The sequence below is a fragment of the Podarcis pityusensis genome (genome assembly GCF_964106645.2).
Source record: "Podarcis pityusensis genome assembly, chromosome: 3".
Lineage (NCBI taxonomy): Eukaryota > Metazoa > Chordata > Lepidosauria > Squamata > Lacertidae > Podarcis > Podarcis pityusensis.
Window position 1 is genome coordinate 45,280,262 of NC_138026.1, and position 21,050 is coordinate 45,301,311.

At 40.2% G+C, this 21,050-nt stretch overlaps 1 protein-coding gene across 2 annotated transcripts; it reads left to right on the forward strand.

Moving 5' to 3' along the window:
* Positions 1-996: 996 nt before the first annotated feature.
* MANEA (mannosidase endo-alpha) lies at positions 997-19,595 on the forward strand. Of its 2 annotated transcripts, none has more exons than XM_080997539.1 (5): positions 997-1,240; positions 5,411-5,993; positions 7,495-7,604; positions 9,570-9,646; positions 10,181-19,595. In XM_080997539.1, the coding sequence occupies exons 2-5, from the start codon at positions 5,447-5,449 to the stop codon at positions 10,815-10,817; spliced, it is 1,371 nt and encodes a 456-aa protein (XP_080853665.1). In that variant the 5' UTR covers positions 997-1,240; positions 5,411-5,446; the 3' UTR covers positions 10,818-19,595. The 2 variants fall into 2 exon arrangements, with proteins under 2 accessions (XP_080853665.1, XP_080853664.1); XM_080997538.1 differs by having other exon boundaries at positions 999-1,240; positions 5,407-5,993.
* The last annotated feature ends 1,455 nt before the right edge of the window (positions 19,596-21,050 follow it).

Consider the following 21,050-nt stretch of genomic DNA (forward strand, 5'->3'; position numbering starts at 1 on the left):
AAGCCACTCACCCCCTCAAGAATGCTGCTGAAATGATTATTTAACAAGAAATTCTGCCCCTCACCCCGGCAAGAAAATGAAACACAACCGGCACAAAACGCAGCCCACTCTCCTCCCACAGCTGCCGTTCCGCCTAATTGCACCACGCTCCCCAGTACAAACCCCTAGCTAAAACCTGAAGCCCCAACAGCAAAACCTGATTGGATGGGTGCGCTGCGCCCTCCGTGGAAATAACGAAGAGGAGCCAAACTTCTTCCTTGAGCTCCTTGCAGAACAGGTAGTCAACAGCCGAGGGCAAGCAACGGATCACAGCAGAAAAAGCTCCACAAAGCTGAATAAATTCCTCTGAAGGGGGCATGCAGCAGCAGGCACGAGAAGCTCCTGAGGGCAGGGAACTTGCACCAAAACACACAGAGCTCCCTGTAAAACTGTAGACGTGAAAGAGATGCTGGAAGGAAAGCACACAAACACACACAGTGATTTTAGCTCAATTACAGCTCCGGTGTTAAACTGCAGCAGCTGGAATGGAGCGCAAAGGGGGAAACCCCCAGAAGGAGAAAAGCCCCAAATCGGTTTCAGCTCCAAAACTAGAGATAACAACTCCTGAACATCAAGCAGTTTAGAAATCAAGCAACACCAGCAGCGAATGCTGGAAATTCTCTGTAAAAGAAAGGGAGCTTTTTCTGTGAAGCTACAGCATATTCCACGAGGTGCCCTGCAGCTCAAGAACAAAGGCAACAAAGAAGCAAGGCAGGAAAGCTCCAGGCAAGGCAGATAAGATCTCCGACAAACAGGAACAGCTGATATGCGGGGAAACAAACGTGGGGACTAGCCGGGGAAAAGAGGGCGAGCCCCCTCTGCGCCGGCCCTAAATAGGGCAGATACAGCCGGCCGGGATTCCCCTGCTCTCGTGGGGGCTGAAACCAGCCCCCGCTCACGTGGGGGGTAGGCGTGAAGCCCGCAACCCCACCTCCTGGGCAGGCCGGAAGTGGCTTAGTTACTACGTAGCTCTTCCCGCGAGCTTAAGGGCAAGCAGCGGCTTCTCCCTCTGCTACTACGCATGCTCGGCGGAGAGGGCGCGTGAGAGCTCATCAACGTCTAGGGGGAGCTAGACCTGGAAAAGAGGCTGGTTAGCCTTTGGCCCCGCTTGCAACTCTATTTCAACCCCTTCGCCGCCCCCCAGTATCAATGCAGGACCCTTGATCTTCCAGTCCCTGCGGATTCTGGCTCTGAACTCGGGGTAAGTGAGAGGCGGGGAAAGAGGGAAGGCGAAGGAGGAGGAGGAGGAGGCTCCTTCTTCCACCCTGCCTGCTCTCCTTCTGTGCTTTGGCAATGACAGCGGCGGCGGCGGCGACAAAAATGGGGGAGGGTCCTCTCTGCGGTCCGGTGGGTGGGGGGAGGTGAAAGGCTGCCCGCGCGCCCGAGGCGCCTCACGTGACTCTCCGAGGGGGGCGGGAGTCGAGCAATGGGGGTCCCGAGGCGAGGTGGTCGGCGGAAGGCGCCCCCGTCGAGAGCCGGGGGCGCTGCGCAGGTGAAGTAGCGCTTGCGGGGCTTACCTTGCCCGGTTGGGTAGGTAAGGCGCCTGGATACGTGCGCTGGCGCAGCCGTTGCTGGGGAGGCTCGCGCTCAAATCCCAGCTGTGGTAATTAGGCCATCCTCGCAGGGGTGTCGCGAGGACCAAAAATAAAATACAGTTAGGGTCGGCGAGACATGCACCCCGCCTATGCGTGTACATAAATACACACATACACGCAACGATTAAATTCATTTCTTCTAGATATTTGGTCTGAGCTTTGCAAGGGGTTATTCCTTGCCTCTCACCAATTCCCAAGCTGCAGTAAGCACCCAGACTGAGGTTGAGCTCAGTTTGGGGTGGAAGTGGTCAAGGGTTGGCACTTCGTCCAGAAGCAAACCACGGGGTGCATTTTCCCCCATGCGAAGGAGGGCTCTGCTTGCATGCCGTTCAGAGAGGTTGATGAAGGGGTTAACGGTTTCTAACAGATGTCATGCCAGCCTGTGACTTTGCCCCCGGTTATCAGAAGTTTGACAACTTTGTTAGATTAAATAGATATAAGAAAAGTTGTTATAATAGGGCTTACACTAATGCAACTAGGTGTTACATTGTAATATAACTAATGTCACAGAAGAGCAACTAGTATACTATATCCTTAATTCCTCTCTGTATACAGTATTATAAAAAGTGGGTTCAGCTGATAAAGTAGCTGATATTGTGTGGAATGGCTGTCATGGCTATTTACTTTTAATTTCATAAGATACAGCTCAGTACAAAATTGTATATGCATTATTTATTTGCAAACTATTATATTCACGGATGACAGTGTGTGCTATATATTCAATGATCAAAAAACTTGCTAGTTTTAAAATACGAGTTAAGGCTTTCTGATGTTGATTCAAACTCCACAAACTCAGGACATTTGAAGTTAAGGCTGATGAAACCTTAAGAAATATACCCTGTGATCAGCAAGGAGGTTGTACATTGTCACAGATTGTGCTTACTGGCAACTTTGCCTCCATGCACCCCCACTTTTCCTTGGTCTTTCAGGCCCAATCCTGCAAGGGAGGATGGAGTGCCTGGGGCCCGCAAAAATACCCAACATTGTACTGGTTTTGTATTACAATATTACTTAGTTTATGAAAAGAAAATATATTGAAATAATGGGTTCTGCTAAATAGAGAAGTAATGGTTTCATAACTGTTAATTGTTGTAGTAGCCCTGTGGTATTTTCAATGTGGGGAATGATTCTGCAAAAGCAAAACACAAACAAGCTAGTAGCTGTGTAGAAATAAGCAAATGAATAGGTTTTACCCTCTGTGTTCAGAAAAGTTTGCTTCTGAGTAAGTCTGCACAGGGTGGTAATATCCTCTCTTGCTCAGTAATCTTGCTGCCTGGCAGACTGACTCCCTGAGACCTTAAAAGTTAACTTGCTGTTTACTTCGCTCCTGCCTTTCTCCCAATATCAGGAGAACACTAGGTGGTAGGCAGGGGGTAGGGGTGGGTTTAAGTATGGGGTGTGTATCGAGATTGTGTGTGGAATTCTGTGTCTGTTTCTGTGGTGGTGCTTTAAGTGTGAAGCAAAGGATATGTGGGGGCAGTTTCAGTGTGGGGTGGAGTGTGTGGAAGTGGGTTCACTGTGGGATAGGGCAGGCTTATGCATCCTCCACCAATGCATGTGATAACGTGGAACATAAGCCCTGTGTCTGTACTTGTTTACCATGGACTTTAATGAGAGAGGAAATCTTAATAACTTTTGAGTAGCTTTTCAGAACTTCACCAAGCCAGTGGAAGTGAGGGCTCCACAAGAAGCCTGAATGAAATAGATCAGCAAGTTTCACCAAAACTGGAAAGAATCGTTATTTATTATATTTCTTAGTTGACCTTTAAAATAAAGTCTCAGGGCAGATTACAAAAATGTAAAAACTCTGTATTGAAATCAGTTATACAGTATGTGGTCTTAATAGCAGAAGGCCACAACTCAGTGCCTTGCATGCAAAAGGCCCCAGGTTCAGTCCTTTATGGCATCTCCAGTTAGGACTGGGAGAGACTGAAATACTGGAGAGTCCCTGTCAGTCAGTGCAGACAATAATGAGTTGAATAGACCAGTGGGTTTGGCTCAGTATAAGGCAACTTTCTATGTTACTAAAGAGCAGGGGACAGGGCAAAGTGTAAATTTTCAGCACTTCTCGACTTACTCTGTTATCTGTGGCAACCTTTCTCAGGTCAGTTAGAAATTTGGCACTTTCATAGACCTCTTCAGCCTAGACAACGTAAGCCAAGTTATTAGCTCAACAGACGGCATTTTTATAAGCTATAGAATTTTGAGGCTTACAATGAAAGAACCTCCTGTGCTTCTATAATATATGTTAATATACTGTAGAACATTGTCTATTTGATTAATGTTGAGGATAAATCTTATTGCATTGATTTTCTTCTTAAACAAGAGATCTTTATGAACCTTGTCTTGATCAACCCTATTTTCCAATAATAATAACACAACTTAAACTATTGGAAACTGGTACTCAAAGGAGAGAGAAAATTGTATTTCTAATGTGAAATTACACTAAGGAGAAAAGGTGTGGCACTGTTCTTTTATTTTAAGTACCTCATTTTCTAGTAATGGAACTGTGTAGGAGTTTTGTGACCTTCCTGAAAATGGGTGTAGGGGCTAGAGTTTGAACATGAAATGTGTAATTGTGCACTGAACATGCACATCAAGTTTCATTCCTTGCCTCTGTTATGCTTGAAAACTTGGAATGTTTACACAGGTAGAGAACATTCTCTCCCTGCCCCCCCCCACTTAACCAGGTTTCTCTTGGGTTTTGGTAGACAATAGGTGGACTTGCCAGTGATAAATTGCTTGTGTCTTGTGCTTCTCTGTGTCTTGTGTCTTTGTGACAAGCTATCTCATGTCCTGGATGATAATTGACTATATTTAGAAGTCAGCCTAACATTTGTGAAGCTTCTTATTCCGCACGGAGAATTTATTGTTCCCTCTCATTCTTATCTCAACATTCCGTCCATCAAGTTTCATCCCTACAGTTTTTCTTTTTCTTTCACCTCACAGTTTATTTGTTACAGCTTTAGCAAGGGACATATTTTTTCAAAAAGTAAAAACATAACCATCATAACACTAATACAAAATTAAATGCTACACAACACAATAAAAGAACAGTAATGTTAAAAAAAGTATTGTTAACTCCTGAGTTATTTGTTGCCAGATAGATAAATCCAATAACAATTGTAGAATGTTTATTATACAGCAAAATTGAATGAAGATTCATTGTTGTATCTACATTTTAAGTGAAAATCAAAATTCTGTACCAAGCTGACATACGGTTATTCTTCCTTATGTCAGAATGGCTGATGTCATTGGGTGACTGAAGTAATGCTGTAATCCAGGGATGGACAAATTTTTTTCACCCCATGGATTACCGGTACACTCCCTTCTGAGGAACCCTTCTGAGAGCCACACCTAAGTGGTGGGTGTTTTGCAAGAGGCAAACGGTGGGGGAAAATATGTAAACATATTTACAAGCTAGCTTGTGGGCCAAAGGCCTGCCTAAAGAAAACAAGACAAGGGAGATGCCAGAGTGGACTCATCCATAGGCCAGAGGAACAGCTTTTGGGATATTGTTTCCCGCCAGAAATGTTACCCTGGCCAGGAGACCAAGAAAGAACATCATGGTAAGGGGGACCCAGATCTGGCCCTTGCTTTCTTTTTCTAGTCTTAACCTTCTTTTATTTCATGTTTTTGTCTCTTATATGTTGAGTCTGCAGGAAGGGGCTGCTTAGAAATTTTTAGGGTGCTTTACAAATGTTAAATAGTTTTTAAAAAATTGTTTGCAACATTTCAAACCCTAACATTATGCTTTTTAAATCATTGGCAGCTAGAAGCCGCCTACGTGTGCCTTGAACTACAATGACATCATGGCAAGATTTCGCAGGAGAACGTGCATCATTCTGGTGCTCTTTATTTTATTCATATGCTCCATAATGATGGCCTTGAAAACTTTGAGACCTGAAAGAGCTGGTTTTGGAGATCCATTTGGCCTTGGCCTGTTACCAGATTTTCAGCAACGAACAACACATTTAAGAAATAAGTTCAATGTGCAGAGCGGAGCTAAGGAAGAAAGTTTCACGCACGCAAAAAATGTTCACCCTTTAACAATGAACTTAAAAAAACCCACCGTTTCTGTAAGGAAGCTAGAAGAACATCTGCCTTCCCCAAATTACAACTTTCATGTGTTTTACTACAGCTGGTATGGGACACCACAGTTTGATGGAAAATATATTCACTGGAACCACCCATTGTTAACACATTGGGATCCCAAAATTGCAAGTGATTATCCAAAAGGAAGGCACAGTCCTCCGGAGGATATTGGCTCCAGCTTCTATCCTGAACTTGGACCTTACAGCTCCAAAGACCCTTCTGTCATAGAAGAGCACATGAAGCAGATGAGCTCAGCTTCCATTGGTAAATGGTATTTTATTTTTCTGTATGGCATTAAGCGTTTTGAATTCAGGGCTTTGGTGTGATAAGTCACTTTCCCCCTTCTTTGAGCTGAAACTGAATTGTGAGAAAGTCTGACATAATTTCCCCATTATTAACTGTGTTCTCCATGACATATGACAATTAGGATGAATCACAAATGTCTTTTCTCAGGGATTGAGTAAAAATATATTGAAACCAGGAACTTGGAAGGTAACTACGTGGACTATCACCTTCTACTAGACTTGTGCCCTATTCTGTTTAGCTAAACTATGGCTTGCTTGTACACCTGTACTGAAATTTACTCACTAATCATGGATTTTGTGAGTTGACGAAGGAGGATCCATAAGCACAGTTTGAAGCTGGCTTTTCAGCTGCAGTTTGAACTAACTGGTTTCTTACTGCATCCCAGCTTGGGCATTCTGGTTTGTTCAGCCACTCCCTTGGATGGCCACCTGATTATAGAGGCAGAAGGGCAGAGCAGCTGAAAAATGAAACCACTTCAACCATGTATTCAGTGGCTAATGCTGGTAGTTTTGCAGAGCTCAACTTCTGTCCTCTGTCTGCTTGGCAACACCCCATCCACTGTTCACCTCCCCAAACATTTTTAATGATGTTTACTTAAGTCATCTTAAAACACAATTTTAAGGCTGTTTAACTGATACAGTTGCACTTCCCCTATTCCTGCAAACAGACAATTTTTTACACTTTGCTTTGCCTTGCCTCTCATTCTCAAAAAAATTAAATATGACCTATGCATCTCCTCTCCATCAGCATTCCCTTGATTTCTGTTCTTAGAGACAGATACAAACAGAGGTGATTGTTGCATGATTCATACTTTACTGGCCCAGAAATGAGTTGGAATTGTATACAGAGGTACCTCTGGTTACGAACTTAATCCGTTCCGGAGGTCCATTTGTAACCCAAAACAGCTCATAACATGAGGCGCGCTTTCAGTAATGCAGCCTCCCGCTGCTTCCGCGTTGCCAGCACACAACTTCCGCTCACATCCCGAGGCAAAGGTCGCAACCGGGAACATCTACTTCTGGGTTAGCGGAGCTCATAACCCGCAGCGTTCGCAAGGGGGACGGTACGTAACACAAGGTTCCACTGTAAAAGGAGCCATATTGTCCCCACAGGCTGGTTTCCTCTGTCTGTTAAGGTTCTATTCCAACCATTAGGCATGAAAAGGGTATAGACCTACCCTGTTCTACCACCTGATAGTGTAAGGATTATTTTTTGCCCATTCTTAAAAATTAGTCAAACAAACAATAAAGCTAGTACAGTAGTGATTTAATTGGTGACTTGGAGATACTTGAAGATAGCTAAAGAAACTCAATTTTATTGGCTTATGTGTTGAAATGTTTGATACTGAAATCTCAAAGTAGTTGTACATGCTTTGTTTGCTAAATTGCTTTTTAAAAAAGACATTCAATACAAATTGGTTAAACATCACCATAGGTAAAATGTATATTTTGTTCCTTAGGGGTATTGGCCCTTTCTTGGTACCCACCTGGAATGGGTGATGAAAATGGAGAACCTGTTGATGCCCTGGTACCAACAATTTTGGATATTGCACATAAGTACAAACTAAAGGTACACTATTTGAAGTTTTAGACTTGTCAAAGTTGTAGATATGATGGACTGATTGTTCTAAAGTTAGACTCTCTGCACAGTTGTCCTATCGGAAATTGAGGAGTTGAGTTAATTGCATGTAATTTCATTTGGCTAAGGTGCTGCTGCCCAAACTCCCTCCCCACCAATGAACCAATCAAAAATTGTTGATGGTCTTGACAGACCACTTAACGATTTTTTTCCCTGAGTGTTATAGCAATTGGAATGTGCTGTGCTGGATGCTGGATGATTTTTAATCGTGTTTTTATTGCTCCTTTTATTTCTTGTATTACAATTGGGATATAAGGAGGAAAAGAAGCAATAAAATACAATGGAAAATAAATATGAATATTTAATATGGACATTCCACAGACCACATAAACAAAGCTTGCAGGCCACTAGTGGTTCACAGACCACAGCTTGAGAATTCCAAGCTAAGGAATGTTTGGTGAAGTGCTACATTGATAGAACTAGGAAACAGCCTAGTGTTGTGTATCCAGTTTAGCTACAGTATCTTACACTATTGTAGCTAAAGAGCAACTTTCTGTGTATACATGTCTACTCTGAAGTACCACTGAATTCATAGGCTACAATGCATGCCCATTAACCTGTGAGTCACTTCCACTGAATCCAGTGCACAGATTGCATACAATGGTGCACTGGGTGCTTCTGGAAACACTCATAGGATTGTGCTTTTAGTGCCTGGCAAATGAGGTGCAGCCATTTTTCTGTATATTTCTTGCTAGGCTTACAATACCACAAAAGCAACTCTTTAGTTGGTACTTCTACCTCAGATATGGGGAACTTTTAGCCTTCCAGATGTTACTGAATTACAACCATTGGCCAGGATGATTAGAGTTATTGTTTGTTTGTTTGTTTTTGCTTTGTTTGCTACTATACTGTGTATTTTTGTGTGTTTTTTATTGTGATCTTCAGATGAATGGTGGTATAGAAATTTAATAAATAATAGTAACATTTGGAGGGTCAAAGGTTCCCCACACCCGTTAGAAATGCAATTTATATTAATCACAGTTACATTTTTGTTGTGGTTGTTGTGTAGGAGTATATTTGAGTTACTTTGCATGCACTTCTATTGGCTTTACATTATTCTGTTGAATTGTGAATTATAATAGAGTGCTATGTTGCACTAACACTTGGAACATTTTGCTCCTTGTTTAAGTTCATAACTCTCCTGGGTTGAATTGCTTGGAGTTTTCATTCTTGCTTGCATTGCCCTTGCTAGGTTTCTGTCTCATGATGCACTTTAAAGTAAAACTGCATCTGAAACAAATGCAGTTCCCAAAGGGTTTGTGCAGGCTGTACATTTTATCTCCTTACTTCATAATCTTGGATACAAATCTTGACCAAATTCCAATTGCCTATTCTTAATTCATTTGGTTTCCAAATGAATACCACAACCTAGTGATAGGACTGAAAGTTATATTTATCACAGTTTGTCTAAAGTGACTTTATCACAACTGGTATCTCTGTAAGTGCCAGCTAATTGCATTGTCATGCATAATTGTGTTATATGTGGTTCAGCTGTTTCAAAGAACTACCTCTGGAGTGGGTGGTAAGATGTACTAAACTGGTGGCTTGTGCAAGCTTTTGATGGAAACAGCCTTCAGTGGTTTCCTGCAGTCTTCTGATCCTCAGAGGGTTCTATACTGGGGAGGAGAAGGCAGGAAAACCTTACAGCTTCTGCTTGTGCAACTATGGCTCAAACGCAGAATATTTAGACTCAAAATGGAGATTTCAAGAATAACTTCTGCAAACCTTGGTATTCCCCTAAGCCTGCTGATACCTCCCTTCTGTTCATAGACAGTAATGTTTTGACTGGTGATACACACTCACCTTTGAACTTCATAAATAGAAGTATTTGACCTTCACTATGTTGAGATTATTCAGTTATTTAAAAACACCTATCTAATATTTCATTTTTTTTAGGTCACTTTCCATATTGAGCCATACAAAGATAGAGACGATCGCAGTATGTACAGCAACATCAAGTATATCATAGACAAGTAAGCACTTCCTCAAGTATTTGAATGATGATGTTACGACTTAACTCTGTCCAGTGTTTTTCATGTGATTTTGTTTCGTTGTGCAGCACACTATCAATTAACGTTCTTAATCCACACAAATAGCTCTGCTTCTTGTTCAAATCACCTGATTTTTCTCTGCCTGTTCAAGTCAGAGAGATTTGGTTCAACTGCCAGTTTTGTTATCTTTATTGCTGTGTCTTAAGGTTATTTTTCATGCTTTCTGCCTTGCTAGACCTTTAGTTAGCCTTGACTAGCTGAAGTATCATGAAATATGAAATTAGAAGCAAAGCAATAGAATATTTTTTTTCTTCATAGTGTGGAAATAACTAATTTAAATAAAATTAATTGTGCATAACTACATTGGCAAATTTACATCCTTTACTATATCTAATGTTGATGATGCCACATTTGAATGGAAATAAATTTGGGAAGAGCAAACAACACTGCTTAACACCCAATGATACAAAAATGAAGGCTATTTACTTTATATTGGTTACTTTCTTTCCTTTCTAGATATGGAGCCCATCCAGCCTTTTACAGACATAAAGTCAGCACACGTAGAACCCTTCCCATGTTTTATGTCTACGATTCTTATATAACAATCCCTGAAATGTGGGCAAATCTGCTTACTGTCTCTGGCTCCCAGAGTATACGCAATACACCCTATGATAGCTTATTCATTGCCCTTCTTGTGGAAGAAAAACACAAGCATGAAATCCATAGAAGTGGCTTTGACGGAATTTATACATATTTTGCCACCAACGGCTTCTCCTACGGCTCAAGCCATCACAACTGGCCAAGTTTGAAAGCCTTTTGTGACACGAAAAACTTGCTGTTTATTCCAAGCGTGGGCCCAGGCTATGTAGACACCAGCATTCGACCATGGAACAGCCACAACACACGGAACCGCGTCAATGGCAAATACTATGAGACTGCGTTCAGCGCTGCGCTTCTGGTACGCCCTGAAATAATCTCTATCACCTCTTTCAATGAATGGCATGAAGGAACTCAGATTGAAAAGGCCATTCCGAAGAGGACTGGAAAGACAATTTACCTCGACTATCAGCCACATAAGCCAAATATTTATCTGGAGCTCACTCGTAAGTGGTCTGAAAAATACAGCAAAGAAAAAGAGCAGTGGCTTACATGAGGTGCATTTCCACTTGGCAGTTCCATGATGGGGCCATCGCTGTGTCTCGCTGATAAATCAAGAACTTTTTAATTTGTGAGGATATCGTCTGCACTATTGCTATAGCTTTCCGAAGAGAAAATGTTCACTTTTAGAGTAATGATAACAATGGCAAGCAATATTAGCCCCTCGGGTTCTTATAATACATTGATAGTGCTAAATACTGTCCCTTTTAATGTTCTGTATATCACCAGTACACTGTCTAGAATATTTGATTTATAACACTAGTAGTATGATACAGAGCTTATTCCAGCTAAAACAGTTGCTTAGGGTCTCTGTACCCAGCTGGAATTCTGAGCTTTCCCTGTTCCTGAAGAATTCCCTCAAAGTGAGAAAACCTCAGAAACAACTTCCAGTGCAAGGTGAGGAGGTGTGCAAAAACAAAACAAATCCTTGCACTCGAATGGAAACCACTGTGGTGCACTTAAATGTGCTCCTTAGGTCAGGCCCTTTAAAGAACCATGAACAAAACCTTTTACAACAGTTTCTTAAATATTAATTTGTATATGGGGCGTGAAGCATCTTTTCCAGTGGGAAAGTAGAGAACTCACCAAGGAACCTTCCAGAACAAGAATCACTTTTTAAAAAATGTATTGGAGCTGCAGAAGAACATTGCCTGATTTTCCTATGCTACTCCCATTCATTGCAATTCAAACCACAGGAATTGGTGGTAGGTGCCCGTGATGTATATTATATATTTTGTAGAAAAATAAACATGTTCTCCTTATTTTTTGCACTTAATTTGGTAGAAATAATGAGTGAACTAAAATTATCATGATAATCATAATTAGTAATTGTCTCAGTTAGGTTTTTTAAAGGCACATTTACTCATTTTGTTTGGCATTGCCGCATGAGCAGAACACTCAGTTTGCTTTGCTTTAGATCCTAAATACAGGAATTTATTTTCAAAGAAGGAAAATGTTTTTGAGTGCCTAGAATGTTTAGCAGGATTTAACTTTTTAGAGTACAGACTCAGAAAACAATAATTCGGAATAGTATAAATTGTTGGTTGTGAGCATTTGTAGCAGCTTTAAAAATGTCCTTTTAAAAGAATTGTATATCCCCAGTGTGGTGTTAATATCTATTCCATGTGAAATTGGAGACACCCAACTTTGGATAGTAAAGACTGTGTTCTTCCAAACACACTGCCAGCTGCAGTCTGGGGGTGAGTGGACTATAACACGAGAGCACCTGGGCTTTGAATCATTTCTCACTAATGGGCTACTGGATGTTGTGATTTTCAGTGAGTGCCTTATTATCTCCAAATTGAAAGTGCCTCTCTAATGTGCTCCCTAGACACTTATCCAAAGCTAATATAGCAAACACACAAGCTGGATTCATTGTCTTATTTTATGAGTTCGGTTCTGCAGTTGTTGTTTTTTTAAAAAAAACTATATTATGCTGCAGGCAAAAGGATTTGCCCTTCCCTTTTTTGCCCAGGGATGGGCAACCCCATCCCTATAGTGTTACTGGAAATTGAGCTTAACAAAACAAATTATTTTCTGTTTTTAATTTGTTTTTATTCTGAACCAAATTCCGAGCCCAGCTTGCAGCTGCTGTGCTTCCAGTAACATCACCAGGAGTGTGACAAAGCCCAAGCAATTTCCTCCACAAGCCCCTGTAGCTTGGTCCACTATGTAATTTGGTGGTTGCAACATAGGAAGGCTTCCTGTATGCTTTCCTTCTTTCCTAGCATCTTGCTAAGAAATGCAATTATTTCAAGAAGCCCAAGTCCTTTGAACAGACCATTGTGTGCCCAGGAAACATCCTACAGTTTCAGTAGGAGTAGCCTACTGAAGGCCTCTGTACCGTTGTTGTTGTAGCTGCCAGGCCAAGTAAGTGGGAAGGAAGGAAAAGCTGGAAAACAACTTGTAGAGGTATAATCCAAAGCAGTTCTGCAAGGCCCATCCCTTTTTAAGCTACTGATAAATGGTTTTTGGTGTTCATGCAGATGAGATCCACATGTTTATTTTCCCCTCCTAAAATACACTCAGTGACTTTGCAAATACAGACAATTTCAAGGCTTTTTGATATAGATAGATAGATAGATAGATAGATAGATAGATAGATAGATAGCAGATTGAACCAAGGACACCAGCCAAGCTGAAATGGATTGTTTATTGCCACTTTTGTAACAATTTGCACAAAATTAAATTAAAAATCTTCTGGTACATGCACTTCTCTGCCTTTCAGGTCATGGTAACTGATTTTTTGGCAGACCTTCACTGCAGGGCCATGAATGGGTATCCATACACTGATGGTATAGCTAGAATGTGAAGATTAATTACTTAAGTTCTGTTGATTCATCCATCCACCCAATTTATAAGAGTAGCTAATACGATGGAAAATACTGTGAGCTGCACTTTATCCATCCCAAATAGGCTGTAGTTTAGAGGTAAGGCACACACATCCACTTGGGTGCATTGTGCTTCCCATATGTCAATATTAACTTTTAAAATTTGTTGTGAAACTCAGTGTTCATCAGTGAAAGAGCTTTACCAACACTGGCTTTGCCTTTGGGGATGAATTGATGGCTGTTTGTTAATCGTGGCACTTACTAATTACTATTTGAATTAGTTGTATGAAGTCCCATATAGTAACAAAATGAAACAAAATCAAGCTCAAAAATAAGACAGTAACTTGGAACTTGTCACTTGTCCCAAATTCTGTGCATGACAACTCATTAATTGAATTTGATTTTCTTACAGCACAATTCTGTCCTTGTTTACTCAGCAGTAAATCCCACTGAGTTCAGTGGAGCTGAATAGGCGTGCACAGAATTTCGATGTTGATGCCTTCAGATTTCCTAGAATCATTATATGCCCTTAGACCTGGGGCTGGGGAACCTATAGCCTTCTAGATATTGTTCAGCCCGAACCCTTGTCAGCCCTAGTCGGTATGGCCAGCAGTCCAAAGTTGATGTGGTATTGTTGTCCAGCAAAATCTAGAAGGCCCCTTCTTTGCCTTATGGTGTATTTAAAGTAATGCTTTCAAATTATCATGATCAGTTAAATTTTGGAGTAATAATGGTTTGAAACCAGTTTTGCTACTACTGCTTAGGCACTTTAGACATCTAATCAATTTTGTTTAAAAACCATATTGCGTTTCTTAAAAGAAAATCGCAACATAAGCTTTTAAATATTTTTTCTCCATTTATTTCATTATAATTCTGCTAAGGGCTGTGATCCAAAGCAACAGATGTAGTGCTGCATACACAGCTGCAACTTGTAGTCTATAGCTCTGCTCAAATAACTGCATTTAAAGTGAAAACTGACTTGTCTTTACAGCAGTGTGAGCAGTTCAGGATCTGAAGGAGCTTCCAGCTTAAGTGTGCACACTTCTCCCCAGGATACCCTAATAGCTTCACTATTTTCCCACCTAGGGCTTCAGGGCATCTGCAAAATGGTCCCGGTGTCAGCTAGAGAATTTTTTTGGCAATCATTTTCCTTTCCAAATTTGAAATTTTGAAAGGAGGCAACTTTGAAGTATTTTGTTCATTTGAAGTAGATTTTTTTTCAGACATAGTTCTTTCTTCTCTCTGCTGCTGCTGCCTAGCAGATAGTTTATACTTGCTTTTGCAATTCTAATCACAATGAGATTTCTTCACCTTATCTCATAGAACTGTTATATTCACATAGCATATACATAATATGGAGAGTTGAATGCAGATCTAATCTGACACTCTTGCTTTCACTGCTAAATATGTGGTTGGGGTGCATAGAGTGTTTGGAAATTGTAACCGGGAATTGGGGGGGGGCAGGGCAGAGGAGGGAGATCTGACATTTGGGTAGAGGGCATGTAGGATACGTGATGGGAAGTAAATCTCAAGGAGTATCCTTACATAATACAATTTGGTCCATAGGCTACATAGTGAATACCACTGAGAAGTGAGAGCTTTTATTCTCAGAAGTACAGCAAGGCTTGGAAAGCACATAAAGGAAGCTTGTACTCAAGACTTATTCATATACTTAGGTTCAGGTCACTTGTATAGTTCCACTTGGATTTGCAATGAGTTAGACAGACAACTGTTGCAAGTACAGTCAAATAAGTTTGAATCACACTTCTTCAGTAATCTTTTAAAACCCTGCACCAGGGTTTTTAAGATAATAATACTGTCTGCAGACTAAGGAACAGACCTCACTGCATGATTCATACTATAGTAAGCCACTGTCACATGGTGACTATGAGGAAGGAAAGTCTGAATTCCAGAGTGGTTGATTTAGAGCTTAAAGGGCTCATCTGCAGGGCTACAGGTTTTTACAAATCGCAACCTAGCTTGCAAATTCCGTTCTCTTCTGTCCGAATTAAGTGTGTGTCTCAACAGTTGTTTCAATTATACAATAATAAGGTCTGCTTTATGAGAAATGAAATTATTCTAATTTACTTTTAAATAAATAGTTGTAAGGCTTTTAATGTGCACAGTGTTAGTATGAATACATGAATGAGACGTTAGACAGCGTTTTGTACACACCTATATTGAAAATATGAAACGTACTCTGTATGCTATGAAAAAAGAACACTGCAGGAACACTGTTCTTGGAGTAAGAGTTCGTGTGATTCGTATTTTCTGAAATGTTCATTCTGCCTCTTATTTGCCAGGGATTTCTTTGAACTTCAGTGGAAAGCATACTGAATAGCTTAATAGATACTTTCTTTGGTGAAACATTTGTTAATATATGCTGAAGCTGTTTTGGAAGCCCAGCTCACATTTCAAAAAACTGAACCATCAAAAGCTATGTAAGGACACAATCCTACAGCTGATTAAGGGCTGAGGAGTCACCAGAAGTGACGTAAGTGCCATTCTGGAGGCATGGTACTTATGCTCCCAGAGGACCCCTGATACACCTGTGAAAAACTCTGTGGGCATAGAATTTATGCTGGTTCTCTGGCATCAAGCAGAGAGGTGTGGGACACTGGGTCAGGATGTGGTGCAGCAGCTAGGAGTCCACAGGACACTCCTTCCCAGACAGGTTCCCCAGAGGAGTCTTTAATTATACCAGTCCTGGAGCTGGTGTAGTTAATCATTCCCATTGAAAGGGTTGGGGGGAAAGGTAGAGAAAAGCTTGCCAGCCACCTTCTGTCCTGACTTCAGCAAGTTGATGGGGCTTAGGAAGTGGTTGGAGCTTCCCCAAAGAATCTTCACAGCCACACACATGCACAACCATTACCATAGGATTTTTCTGCTCATGTGTTGTAATTGGTACAATAATGCTTGAGTGAAAAGTGTGGTATGTTTTGTGATAGGTTTCTCTTACCTTTTCCCCTTTGTTTTAGCTAAATAAGGCACAATTGCTTTCTTTTGTTTTTCTGGAGAAATGTGTTGGAAGAACCCTCCACATAAAAATAATATTGTGCATACATACTGTAAACATTAGGTTGATTAATTGTGAATGTGTTCCGGCTTAAGCAAATTGTGTTAATTTTCCCACTGTATGCCTTAATGAGCTAATTGAACAACCCATACTTTCTTTCTGGGACTAATTTAGATCACTCCCTCCTGCTCTAGAGGGAAGAGTTTGTATGGAAGAGATTGATGCTTGGTAGGTTGCTCAAGAACCAGTCAGTGAAATATGTGTAGCATAGGCTATGGCTTGCATTGGAGTCAAAATTACATTGTCTAAGCCATGATATTTGGATCCAAAGTTTTTCTTAGTGCAGAACAATCCTTACGTGTTATGCTTCCATGAGCATCACCAACTTTAACAACAATTTGACATCCACCTTGAATTAAATTTGTTGTATTGAATGCTGCAATTCTTTCTCAGCTCAGTTGGTGAGTTGGGATTTTGTGGAAGATCATTTTCCTGGGTTTGAATGTTGCAGATAATTTCTAGTGTTCATGCCCGCTGATGGATATCCGTCAACTGTGTTTTCCTTTTCTGTCAGTTGGGATGAAGATATTATATGCAAGAGCATTGCAAAAGTCCCAAGTGAGCTAGAAATTATGCCCTTAGCTCAAAAAGTCCTCTTCTTTTTTCTGTCATATCATTCCTTCTCTTGTTTACCTTCCCTGCCAACTGTATAACTTTGAAGTTATTCCTGTGCAATTTAATTTTAAAGTTAACAAATTTGGTTCATGCTCCTTTGTGCGGGAAAGTCACTGTAACTCAGCAACAGGTATATGAATATGTGGGTTTGTTTTGAAAGTTTATAGCAGTGGGGTTGAGAGGAGAGCTAAACAAGATAATGCTAGACCATTTCTTTCTTTTAAAATAATAGCTGGAGCTGCAATAGTTGGGAATTTTCAAGCATATGACATTATTCTTTAATTGTTCAACATAAAGCACCACCCATTTTTTTTAAAGTACAATGAGCATACTTGTATGATCCAGCTGCTGCAGAACTGTAGCTCTTTATATTGCAGGTGGAGAATAAGTTACCTGCAGTAAACAAATCTTTTGCACATTCAAAAATAGAATTTAGGGAGAGTTTTGGTTTTGGTATGTACAGGGAGGTTGTGGTGTGTTTATGTGGAGACATATTCAAAAATTCAGTTTCCAGCTAGCAGTCTTCATTGGTGTTAACGGTCCAGCAACAAATACACCACACATGGAGTTTCTCTCTTAGTTTAATACGTAATTTGAATCACTATTAATTGCTTGACTATTTTTCCAGCATTTTTCCAAAATATGAACAATAATTATGAACTGTATTTATGTACTGTTATGTTTGCAAATGTTTCTTGACTGTTAGAGGCTTTTATGGAGAATAAGTGCCTTTTTAAAGTACTGTATGCATTTTACTAGATATTGACCCTTAGTGCTGTTAAGCATTGTTTAATTTTTCGATGGGCATCCAATGCACTTCTGAGTAAAAAGCCCACACAGTTGCATGTCAGTTACAAATGGTGCATGCATGTTCACAATGACACGTTCATACTTTCATTTAAACGCCTTCCTCTGCAGAAAGGGTATGGTATACATGCGCCCCTGGGGAAAGACTTGAGTTCCTACTTCAACTTAACATTATACGTTATTCACAATAGATGTGGCATGCTTTTATTTTGTATTTGAGTTCCTGTACCTGACTACAAAAAGTAAAGCACAAGAAACAGTCACAACGGAGTTTAATCTTCCGAGTTGCCTGCTTTATTGACTTGCTTTGTAGCATTCACTTACACTGAAATCCATTTTCTATAGCTACTCTTCAGTTTATGTGCCCTAAAAAACAAAGGCAATGGGGTATAACAGCAACATTTCTTATTTCCAAGATTTATAGTTTAGCTGAATACATTTCAATATATACATCTTTGAAAGCTCATTGGGGAACCAATGGATGATGTGAAATAAAACATTTCCCTTAAGCTTTGGGTTTTTTAAAAGTTTCTCCCCTGCATCTTCCCACTCTGCCACAGATTTTCTTCTACATGGACTTTATGTCCAGTAACAGCTGGCTGAAATTACGTCACATTTCTTAAACTGCAGTTTTAAATATACCTACTGGAGAGTAAGCCCCATTGAAGAAAGTGGGACTTGTTTTTTTTTTATAAACACACATTGAATGTATTGTCAATCTGTTATTAAAGGTTTGAATATGTGCAATTAATGCTTGTGAAGCTTGATAAAACAGAGTTGGCAAACTTGCGAAAGGCAGAAATAGGTATGAAAATGTGAGGTATGATTTGAGCCTGAGGATTAGAATTTTCTAGCTTCTTCCTATCTATAAAATAGTGCAGACTCTAATATCTTAGTATCTTTTGCTGATAAAACTCCTTAATTATACTACACCCACAATGGGAGCTAAAGGTGAATGAGCTCTATTCTGCATTATACAGAAAATATCCCCTAAGGGCCGCTTCAGATGTTGCACACTCTACCCACAATATGATAGTACTGCCAAACGTTGGACAATCATGGCTAAAAAGGAATGTATATACAACTGAATAATTGGCATATAACTAAATAATTACATCATTTATTTGTAGAAGTATTTTCTGCATAGGAAATATCTGAGGTATATCTGCTTGGAATGCAATAATATGGTGTTCAACTTTTAAAACCAGATCATTGGGATCTGCTAGCCTCATTTAACTACCTGAATCTTGTCCAGATCCTTTAGTGAGCTTTTGTGAAGGCTTGAAGTTAAGAGCCTCAAGAATCTAAGTTGGTTGACATTATTTTAACTTTGTAGGTTCATGAATTCCTATGGTAGAGTGGAAGTTCACTCTCTTGTAGACCTATATATCTTACAAGCTACTGAAATAAACTATAGGCTCCAAAACTTTAACCAAGGGCAATTCAAAGTGTCACCTTCTAACTTCCTATAAAAAAAGAAGATTGTCTTCCTCTTTGATTCAGTTTGTTAATATGTAATCTATAAGTGTTTGTAAACCCAGAGGGAGAACAAAATAATTATTTTCCCCTTGTGTTTTCATACAATTTAGAAGCATAAACTACTTGCATCCTTAGTTAAAATAATACTTGCTTTAAAAAATGTAATTATGCAAGGTGTGTACATTTCTTTCTGTGGCACATTATCACTGTTAAACTGTTAATGTATTTTTGATGTACTTTACTTTGTGCACCACTGAGCACCACTGATTATGTACAGTGTTTTGATGTGTAAAACATATATAAGTCTAAAATACTATGCATGTCTCAGGAAATGTAATTTACAGAAAATGCACTTCAAAAATCGTAAAATCCTGTTAAATAGTATGTAATATAATTAACACTTGAACTAAGGACTGCAAACAATTCTGGGCTATGTGTTTTAACAAATAAAATTTTCATTACCGTGTTTCTGTTATTGCATAGTCTCATAATATTTGACTGAAGTAATTGGAAAATGTGTACTTTTCTACTTAGTGGGGCATTATTTCAGATAGCTACCTTTTGAATTGCAACTAGCACATATTCAGTATTCTTCAGTGCATTATACAAGGTTATCAAAGTTTCAGAGATTAGCTGTCCTGCTTCCAGTCTTAAGTTAATAAAATTTTCCCTCAACTAGTAGCAGACAAGAGAATGCTTCCATTTGCCAACTCCTGCCCCTTTTGGAGTTTGATCAGCTTGCTCTCCAGAATCATCTCAGGCTTGCCCACAATAGCTGCCCCCTTCCAGCTTGCATTCCTGCTGTCTCGGTTCCCTTTCCCCATGGCTTACAAGTCCCTGCCACACATTTTGAATTCACCTCTTTCCCTCTTGGCTACAAATTCTAGCAAACAGTGCAGATCTGATCACACTGTCTACACATCTAAACTGCTAATTTAATTAGAATAGAGAGATGGATGCTGTGTTATGACATAGTTGCCACTGGGCATCCCTTCCGAGCACTGAAGAGTGTTCAGTACTTTGTACCGTATTATGGTAAGGACAATCGGCAGACCATATCATGGAATCCAAAGAAGCTTCCATTCCCACACTTTTGTTTTGAAGACCTACGTTAGTGCTATTAAGTGCAAATATAAAATGTTAGGATTGCAGAAAGAGGAGGGTGTGTGTTTTAATGGAAATGGTGTGGCTGTGCCCTCATCGATGGAAAGAAAGGCACCTCCCAACAACCGCTGCCACACTTGCTCACAGAGAGAAGCTCTTTGTACCTCTCCACCATCGGAACCAAAGGGAAGGAAGGTATCTAATCCTGGCATCCATGTAAATGTTGGCATGTTTGATATAGAAGAGGCCAACCCAGGGCAAACACATACTGAGCAGAAAGAGCAAACAGTCTCTCATGCATTGTGGGTGTTTGATGAGATATCTACTGAGACCTTTCCACAACCATGATAGGAGGTACTGATGGCCCCCATCGTGGAGGATGAAAATAAACAACATACATGTTCCATGAATATTCCATGGTACAGGGGTTAGATGCCATACCTTTGCAAGGTTTAAGCCAAGATGAAGAAACCCTAGTCCTCCAGATACTGTTGCTTCCCATCAGCTCCAGCCAGCATGGTTAATGGTCAAACACAATGAGAGGCCAAGAACTTCTGGAGGACCATAGATTCCCCACCCATTATCTCTACAGGGTCAAATGGTGAATGTTCTTACAAACCACTTGACTTTTTCCTATCTTCTGTAGAGATTCTAGTCCATGAATCATCCTACGGATGTATATCTCAATAGCATTTGACAATGAGGATTTGCGTGGGTCTTTAACCTTTTTATCGTTTCTGTTTTTGCCACTATTTATATAAGCTGTTCGGAAGACACTGAGATGGGAGCAAGCAGGAAGCTTGGTAGGACAATTGGG